General features: G+C 39.1%; 1 protein-coding gene across 1 annotated transcript; it reads right to left on the reverse strand.

Annotated features, from left to right (window-relative positions):
• Positions 1-8,846: 8,846 nt before the first annotated feature.
• LOC143018979 (uncharacterized) lies at positions 8,847-9,395 on the reverse strand. The gene has a single exon (XM_076174660.1). It carries the CDS (start codon positions 9,393-9,395, stop codon positions 8,847-8,849), a length of 549 nt encoding a protein of 182 aa, XP_076030775.1.
• Positions 9,396-9,835: the final 440 nt, after the last annotated feature.

Here is a 9,835-nt window from a genome sequence, read left to right on the forward strand (position 1 = left end):
AAAGCCTTGGTATATGTATGAATGTATGAATTACAGAGCAGTTTATCTCCTGATTTGTGAAAACATACTATAAGTGTCTTTTTTTTTTTTTTTTTTTAGGGTGGTTTTGATTACATCACTTCCATACATTTTCCTATAATTTGGTTTTCAGATAGCTTGCACTTATCTTGCAAGATTGGTTCTGATGCATCACATCTTGCCATTCTTGCAAAGTAAATTGAGAGTCGTCACACTTTTCCATGTATGAACAAAATTTCTCCAAGCCAGTTACAATATCTTCATCATCAGGTCGTCCATGTTTACGTAATTGATTTAAGTGCTGCTTTTTTACAGAAAAAAAAATTGACCCTACATGATCTATGGTATCTAGCTTCTTTTGCAATCAAACACTGGACACCAACTGCAGTCACTTTTACTTTTTTGTCCCAGTCATCATTACAATCGTTAGCTTTATCAAACACATTTTTTCCAAAGACTTAAGGTCATCACACTACTAACTACCTGCCATCTATGGAGAGCTTTTTCTCTTTTCCAATTTTTCATGGCAATCTTCAAAACATAATATACACTTTTTCTTGAAATCAAAATCTGTTTCTTTTGATCTTAGTTTCTGCTTAATAGGTGACCCTTTTTCCATATTCTTAAATCAAAAATTATATATAAATTAACCTTCTAGAAAAACACTATAAAGCTAAAATGAATAAGCAATTGTGAGTGATACCAAACCTATAGGAAGTGAACAAAATCACGTCAGCATCAGCACAGAATTGAATATGGTTAAGAATTGTGAATATCTTTAAAATGATCACTCATAGCAAAAATCAGAGCATGTTTTGTAGAAAATTTAATTTTGGATAATAATATAGAAAACCTTTTTTTCGTCGGATAAACCATTTTCACAGAAATAGCAAAAAACTGAAAATTGACAGCCAAAGCTCAGGGTGGACCGATGGGAACTTTTGATGTGTTATTTGTAAGTGTCTAAAGAAGTTATTCTCCAATTTTCAGCTTGTTATATTTTTTAAATTTATTTTTCCTAATCTGACTGGACTATAACAGTATCGACTTAAAACAACTGATAGTTTCAGTGTTCACTATATGGTTACTAAGTCTATTCCATTTATTTACCACTATTGGTAAACTAGTTCTTGCCTATTTCCTTCTTAAATCTAAATTTGTCCATTAAAAATCCACTACTGTGAGTCCTGCCTTATTGTCTTAATATGATGACCTTGTTTGCTTCACCCTTGTTAATGCCTTTGATCCACTTGAACACCTCTATTAGGTCACTCCACACTCTGCATCTTTCCAAAGAGTGTAAGTTAAGGTGCCTAAGCCTCTCTTCGTAAGGTAAATTTCTGATCCCATGTATCATTTTGGTCATTCTCCTCTGTACTGATTATTCTAGTGAATTGATGTCCATTCTATAAGACATACATACATACATATACCAAGGCTTTTTCCCCCTTCCAAGGGAGGTAGCCAAAAAGGGAAAGGCATAAAAACACTCCCACCCATTTCATCCCTAAATACACTCCACACCCCTCCCACCCTTCCTCTCATCTGAGCACCTCCTGGATGACGGGTCATCCCTGCACCCTGCCCACTGCCCTGGGTCAGAAGCAGTGTCGCAAGACACAGTACATCCACAGCAAGGCCGCTTCATTTAATCGGCGACCCCCCCTCTCCGTCCCCCTTTGCATATAAGGAGAGGACGGGGAGAAATCCCTTCGGGCTGCGTCAAAATTTACTCACACATACTACCCCACCCCCCACCCCCCCGCCCATTCCTCCTCATGCAGTCACAACATCATCCATATACAACCATTCTCCACTCACCTCTGTCTTCCGTCCTCTCCCTTCCTTCCTCAACAGACATTCCCCTCTTCCCCAAAGCCCCCTTCACCCCATCCATCCACCTCATCCTAGGACGTCCCCTCATGTTCACTCCCTCCACATCTGCCTTCCATACCTCTTTTACTAGTCTTTCTTCACTCATTCTTTCCATGTGTCCAAACCATCCTAATATTCTTTCATCAACCCTCTCTCCCAAATCCTTTTTCACCCCTGTTCTCCTCCTCACCTCCTCATTTCTCACACTATCTAGCCTAGTAACCCCCACCATACTTCTCAGACACCTCATCTCAAACACATTCAAACTCCTTCTCTCTTCTTCTCTTATGTTCCACGTTTCTGCCCCATACAGTGCTGTTGGCACAATCACTCCTTCATACAGTCTCCTCTTCGCATCCATTCCCAAATGTCTATTTCTCATTACACTCTTTAAACCACCAAGGCATTTACTCGCTTCTCTCAATCTACATTCTACCTCCACCTTCACTCCACCTTTTCCTGCTACACTTGCACCCAAGTATCTAAAACTATCCACTTCCTCCAGTCGCTCTCCCTTAATGTTCACTTCACAGAGACCAAAAAAAAACTGTACTGCATAGTCAAGGATGGGTCTAATACCAGATAGATTTTGATAATCACCTCTGGACATCTATTTGTAACAGTCCTAGCAATGAAACCTAATGCTCTGTTAGCTTTATTCCTGGCACTAATGCACTGTTTCCCAGATTTAAGGTCAGGACTCACTAGAACTCCCAAGTCTTGCACTCGTTTTTCTCTGAAAACATGTTATCTAAGCTATAGCTGCTTTCGGGGTTGTGTAGCCCTATGTTTAACGTGTATTTTGAGATATTGAAGTCCATTTGCCATTTCACCAACCATGTGAACAACTTGATAAGACCTTCCTGCAAAATCTCAGAGTCGTCTCCTGACTTAATTAAGTGTCCTATTTTAGTGTCGTTAATCCCATTGCCCAAGTCGTTTATATACATAATGAACAAAAAGGGACCCAAAACCAACCACTAGAAACACTCCCCATTTGGATTTTACACCGTTTATGGTGACCCACTGTTTTCTGTCATTGATCCAAGCTCTAATCCATTCAAACACTTTTCCTCCTATACTATGGGCTTTGATTTTATTTAGTAGTCTCAGATGGGGCACCTTGTTGAACATTTTACTAAAGTCAAGGTTATTGGAAGAATATATTACAAGTTACAGGAAGTCACAACTACATATCACAGGACGTCACACTACGAGGAGATAGATATCAAGTATACAATGTCATGTACTTCTCAGCAGCAACACCAAACTGCTGTTGAGCGTCAGGTCTAACCAGAACCCAACCATAGAGGCCACTTAACTGTAATTAGGTCGACCTGACCTTGACCATTAGGACATCTGGTGTGCTCCAGATACAACTGTAGAGAAGGTACATTCACGGAAAGAATTATCTTTATATTTTATTTTTTTGCCCTGTATGATTAAAATATGCCATTTTCAATGTATCATAATTGTAAATCTTTTTTATTTATTGTCGAGTGTATCATTCAACCATGTAAACACCTATTTCTGTGACCTTGTAAATATTTCTGTATCACAAAAAAGGAAAAAAAAAGATGTAGTGGCAACTGTCATAACCTTCATGGTCAATTGCCTAATTTGCCTTGCTTCTTCGCGCAGATCTCCACTGACTCTGGACAAGACAACTGGCTATGATTTACTAAAGTAAATCCGTAGAACTAACAGGTCTTTATTTGCTCCACTACTCACATCACCTCCAAAGTGTGAATCAAACCTTTCCACATTTTCTGGTAATCAGCGGTGGGATACGAAGATTGCCACAACCCACAAGATAAATAACATCGTAACTTTCATTGTTGTCTGACACCTTATACTTTAGTGTGAAAAGATAGAAGATTAGTCACAAATGGCTTACCCTTGAAGAAACCATGCTGTGAGTTACGAATCAAATTATGTCTCTTGATGTGATCTCTGATTCTATTAGCTCTTAATGATTCAAGCATTTTACCTATAACTGATGTCAAACAGATTGGCCTGTAGTTGCATATAGATTATTTATCTCTCTTTTCAAAAACAGGAACAACATTTGCCTGTCCCCAAGCAATAGGCACAAAAACCAGTGTCTACTTATTTATCAGATATTTCTGTTAACTGGTCGCAGATTTCAAATTTACATTCTTTAAGCACTCAGAAAATTTTCGTCTGGATACGGGGATTTTGTAGCTTCAAGTCTTTCAATCTGTTTGACTATTTCTATCTTACTAATGCTGATGTTAGATAGTCTACTTTCTTCATCCCCACTGAAAATTGGATCACAGTCAGATATTTTACCTAACCTCTCCTTAGTAAACACTGAGAGAAGATATTTGTTAAATGCCTCTTTTATTTTTTCCTCTGATTCTATCATGACATCTTCATTCTTTTTAATTGGGCCTATCCTTTCCTTAATTTTTGTTCTGTAGAGATGAAAGAAGCCCTTTGGGTTGGATCTCACTTGTCTGGCAACCTTAATTTTGTAGTTACATTATGCTGTGCACATGTTCTTTTTAATCAGTCTAGCCATATCATTATATTTGGATCTAATGTGTTTCCCTGTTTTTTATTCTGGCATAAAGTTCTCTTTTCATTCCCATCTCATATTTCAGCCAATCCATCCATTTGGGAGTGTTACTTGACTTGAGGGGAATAAATTTATTTTGTGCATTTAGAATGTTTTCTATTATTTCAACTTTGCCACTGCATCATCCATTTCTCTTTCACTAATATCTGCAAAAAATATTGAAGATGCAGTGGCATTTTTTCAATATTAAGGATATGGTGATACCAAAAATACATCAAACATTTTGTAATAAAGTATGTTATTTAGAATTCATACACAACATATGGTGGGCACAAATAAGTGAAATTAAGTAATCTCTATTGTATCAACATAATACTTACATTTGTTAAATCAATCATTGATTATTTCTGCTCTTCTCTGAAATACTGACAAGAAACCTCTGCTCATAAATGAAATCTGTACTTCAATTAAAGTGTTATGTCAAGCTGAATGATAATAAAGAAATAAATACATATACATATATAGCAAACATTATTGGGGCCAAAACTGTTCCTTGTGGAACTCCACTAATCACCTCATCCCAATTGGAATGTTTATCTCTTATCACCACTCATTTTCCTTTCATGCAAGAAGTCTTCCATCCACTTAAGTAGTTTGCCCTGTATTCCTCCTTCAGTTTCTAATTTCTTTAGCAATATCTTATGTGGCACCTTATTGAAAGCTTTTTTCAGGTCTAGAAATGCACAATCAGCCCATCCATCTCTTTCCTGTATTATATCTATTAGTCTTGAATAGAAACACGTCAAGTTTGTGACACATAATCTTCCTTGTCTAAATCCAAACTGCCTCAGATTTAGTACATTGTTTTTTTCCAAATGTACCCATCTAATTTTGATAATTCTTTCTCAAATTTTAGCTACCGTACTTGTAAGAGAGACCAATCTATAGTTTGTAGGGTCTTCTTTGTGGCCCCCCCCTTATATATTAATACTATATTTGCTCTTTCAATCTTCTGGTACTTTTCCTTCCTTCAATGAACTGCTTATTAGACTATGTATTTTGTCTGTTAGTTCGTCCCTTCATTCTCTCAAAATCCAGTTTGCCATTTCATCTGGACCATACGATTTTCTAACATCGAAATTACTCAAGTGATTCACTATTTTATTCCTTGTTGTTGTTGTTGTTGTTGTCATTCCCTAGACTGTCTGTCCGAGCAGTCCCGTCTCCCCAAGGAAGGCCACAGCCGAAACTGGGTTTTCCCACAAATCCTTTATAGAGTGTATGTTGTGTTGTTTGCATGCATGATTGTGTATAATGCAGTCTTCCATTATATGTTGTATGGTATGGGGTGAAGTGTTACATCCTGGGCAGCTGTTCACAACACGGTCGTCCAGCCTCTTCTGGTAGCTTAGAAGTGCTGGGTGGTGACCGCATCGCAGTCTGGCCAAGTGGACTCTGTCCTTTCGTGGGAGAGAGGATTCAGAAGGGTGGATATCAGGGGGTCTGGCATGCAGCAGTGTGTTGTCTTTCAGTGTGTTAATGGAGCGGTGAGTGATATGATTATGAATATGTTTCCGGAGGCTGGTATTTGGTGGTTGTGGAGGAAGAGAAGAGAGTATCTGTGCGTAATAAAGGTCTTTGGGTGTAGTTTTAATGTTTCTTGGTGTGTGTGGGTGTTCTGCTATGTAGTGTAGCGGGTGTGATGTGTTTGTGGTGGTTGCGGCAAGTGTTTGTGTGCCTCTCATGTCGAGGTGGTCCTTGACTTTGAGGACTTTTGTTTCATGGTGTAAATGGTCTGTAGGTGTTGTATTTGTGCAGCCTGTAATTGTTTTTAGGGCTTTGTTTTGTATGATTTGAAGGGTGTTGTGGTGTGTCTCACTGAGATTAGGAGCCCATGCAGGACTCGCATAATTCATCACTGAGCGTATGCATTGTTTGTATATTGTTATATTAGTTTCTTTGTTTTGTCCAAATGTTGTTCCAGTGATTGACTTAAGTGCATTAAGTCTAGGTGTGCATTTGTTTTTTATGTTTGTGAGGTGTTGTTTGAAAGACATGGATGTATCGTATGTTACACCAAGAATTTTCGGTGTGTTTGTGTGTGGTATTAGAGTGTTGTTGATGTAGAGATGAGGTATGTATTTGTGTTCTTTTGTCCAGTTGGTGAGAAGTGTTGCTGTAGATTTGGTTGGAGCTATTTTGAGTCTGTTTGTGATGAACCATGTGTTGAGTGTGTCAAGGTAAGGCTGGATTATTTCTGCAGCTTTGTCTGTGTTACGATGTGTGCATGTGATTGTTATGTCGTCTGCGTAGGAAGAGATTTGTATTTCTGAGGTGTCTGGTGTGGGTAAGTCATGCATGTATAGATTCCTTGTTACTTCTATCTCTTTCATAGGGGGGATTTTCCCCTCCCACTATCTCTAAGTTGTATGTTCTCCCTCATAAACACTGATTTAAAATGCTCGTGTGGCAGGATTTGTGTTCCCATCCACACTGTTGATAAGTTCTTCGGAGGCTTAGAGGTAGAGAGTTCGGTGACCAGGCAACCGACGAGCAGCGGGTTTTTCGAATGTAAACAGTGATGAGTTTTTAGGACTCTATTCTGCATGGATAGCAGAGAGGAGACTGTGTGCCACTCAAGCCCATGGTGAATCTGTCCACTGAGCATTGAGCCGTGGCGAAGAAGGATTTAGTTTTGGTTGACACTTCATCAATTTACAGATAGCATTTATACACAAGAGGCCAAAATTGGCGTGAAACTACATGTAATTGAGTGATACACTTAATACTTTGCTAACTAATCACAATAAATATACCTAATCTAGAACAATAGGAAAGCATGGCATAAATGAAGTGGAACAAGAAGGAAAAAATATATACAGAAAAAATATTGTTCGTATGGTAGTCTTTAATGGTCGCCTTGTGGAAATTGACCTGTGGAGCTGACTGATGGGTGTTTGCCCTAGTTGTGAAGTCTCTCTCCCTCATTATCATGGGAAGGTCAAGTTCTTGCTGGTGGTCCAATACCACATTACTCCTAAAATGTGTTCACGTACATGATGGTGAAGCAAACATTACCTCGTGTAACATGCTGTGACATGCCTTGTGACGTCACTCTCTTGCAGTCTGTCTTGATTGCAACAGATTGCTTGGATCCACTACCTGTCAGTGACTACACTGATATGCTTGTAGAGAAACATTAGTAATTCATCCTTAAATGTAAGATATTGGAAATAGAGACAATACATGATGAAGTAGAGGCAATACATGATGAAGTAGAAGGGAAACATGTGGAAGTAGATACAATTCCGTTCTCTAAATGATATGCCCTTACATCATGGCTCTTTTGTGTAAGCTATATCTAGGAAGAGGAGTAGGAGGAGTTGGTGGGAAGGAGGTATGGGAATCTTGTGATGGAGTGGTTGTTGGAGATGGTGATGGAATATGCTGGAGGTCAAGATCTCACAGAACAAGTTTGACGTTATCTTTGTGTAGGACTGTCTCTGTCGAATTTAGCAAGCTAAATGCTTTGACTTTATTATTTGGCAGAAGGTCAAGAATGCGAAAGAGTCCTGTGAACTTTGCAGAAAGCTTTGATGTGGGTGTGTGGTTGAGTACATACACAATGTCTCCAATTTCAATTTTGCAATCTCTTGCTCCTGCATTATGGAGTCACGCCATGTCGTCTTTGGAGAAAGAAAGGGTATTGTGAATTCTCTTGAAGAGAGTGTTGAAGTTTTGGACTTTTACATACATACATACATATACCAAGGCTTTTTCCCCCTTACAAGGGAGGTAGCCAAAAAGGGAAAGGCATAAAATCATTTCCACCCATTCCATCCCTGAATACACTCCACACCCCTCCACCCTCCCTCTTATCTGAGCACCTCCTGGATGACATAATCACTGAAGTTATATATATAGGGCGGAGGGGGTAAGTCTGAAGTAAGGGGATCATATGGGACCTTTTTTCCAAGCCAAAGAGGACAAAATGTGGTGACTCCAATATTGACTTATTAATGGAGGTGTTAATGCAGGCTTGGTTCATTGGTACATGTTCATCCCAAGAAAAGTGTATGTCTGAGGCAAGATGTCAGAGAACATTGATTATTTTTCTGATCTGTCTCTTGACTAACCCATTAGAGCTAGGGTGATAAGGCGTTGTGTTGCATTTTGTGATGTTAAAGTGTTTGCAAATGTGTGTGAGAATGTCATTGTTAAACTCTGTACCATTGTCAGAAATGTGTAGTGCAGGGGCATATGACTTTGTCAACAATTATACGTGCAACTTGTTATGCTGTCTTGTCTTGCAAAAGAGAAAGAATGCAGAAACAGGAAAAATTATCTACGCAGACAAAGAGGTATTGGTTTCCGCTGGTAGCAAGTGGCAGCTTAAGAAGGTTTAATAGCTTCAAAGGTTCAAAAGTTCAAAGGGCTTGCAAGGGGCTGGATACATTAATATTGGAACGTGACCACTAATATGACTTGTGTGAAGCACAGAGTGACAAGCATCAATGTGGGCCTGTATATCTGTCCACATGGATAACCAGAAGTACTGCAACATGGCTTGTGTAAGGCACTTGTCTTTTCCTGGGTGACCCATAATGGATGAATTGTGTACAAGGTTCAGTACTTCAGGAATGAATTCTGTAGGAACAATAAGCTGAAGCACTGAGTGGTCTGGTTCATGTTTGTTGTTGAGTGTTGTGTTGTGATACAGTACTTCGTCTATCAAGGTGTAGTTTTTTATATTTGGAGGAAAATCATCAGTGTTTGTTGTATCACCGGAAGTGAGGAAATATATCACATGTTTCCACAGGAGGTCTGACTGTTGCACTGCAGCAATGCACGGTTGTGTAAGATTTACTGAGGTAAATATTTGACTGATGGTCGCTATGTGCCTACTGAGGGCATCTGCTACTACGTTAGCTTTACCGTGAACAAAATGGAAGGTGGGCATGAATTTTTGTATGGTAATAAACCAACGTGCCAATTTGCCTGTTAGATTTTTCCTTTAAAGAGGTGTAGAATTGGTTGATGATCTGTGTGGATGTGTATCTCATAACCAAATATGATTTCTTTGCAGTGTTTAAGGACAGAAATTATAGCTAGAGCCTTTGTTTCCATTACCAAGTAGTTCTGTTCATGCTTGTTGAGTGTGCAGCTAGCATAGGCAATTGGTCTGATTTTCGTGTCATGTTGTTGCATGAGGACTGCACCAGTGCCTGTATAGCATGCGTCCATATAAAGTGTGATGGGAAGCTTGTGGTCAGGAAAAGTAAGGGCAGGTGCCATAGTTAAGGCTTCTTTTAAGTCATCAAATGCATTCTCTTGGTCAGGTGTCCAGTTAAAGTGAGTGTCCTTAAGTAAGACAGTTAAAGCTGCTGCTGTGCCAGTATA

This window comes from Oratosquilla oratoria, chromosome 3, assembly GCF_046742065.1.
Source record: "Oratosquilla oratoria isolate Oo_2021 chromosome 3, ASM4674206v1, whole genome shotgun sequence".
NCBI classification, from domain to species: domain Eukaryota; kingdom Metazoa; phylum Arthropoda; class Malacostraca; order Stomatopoda; family Squillidae; genus Oratosquilla; species Oratosquilla oratoria.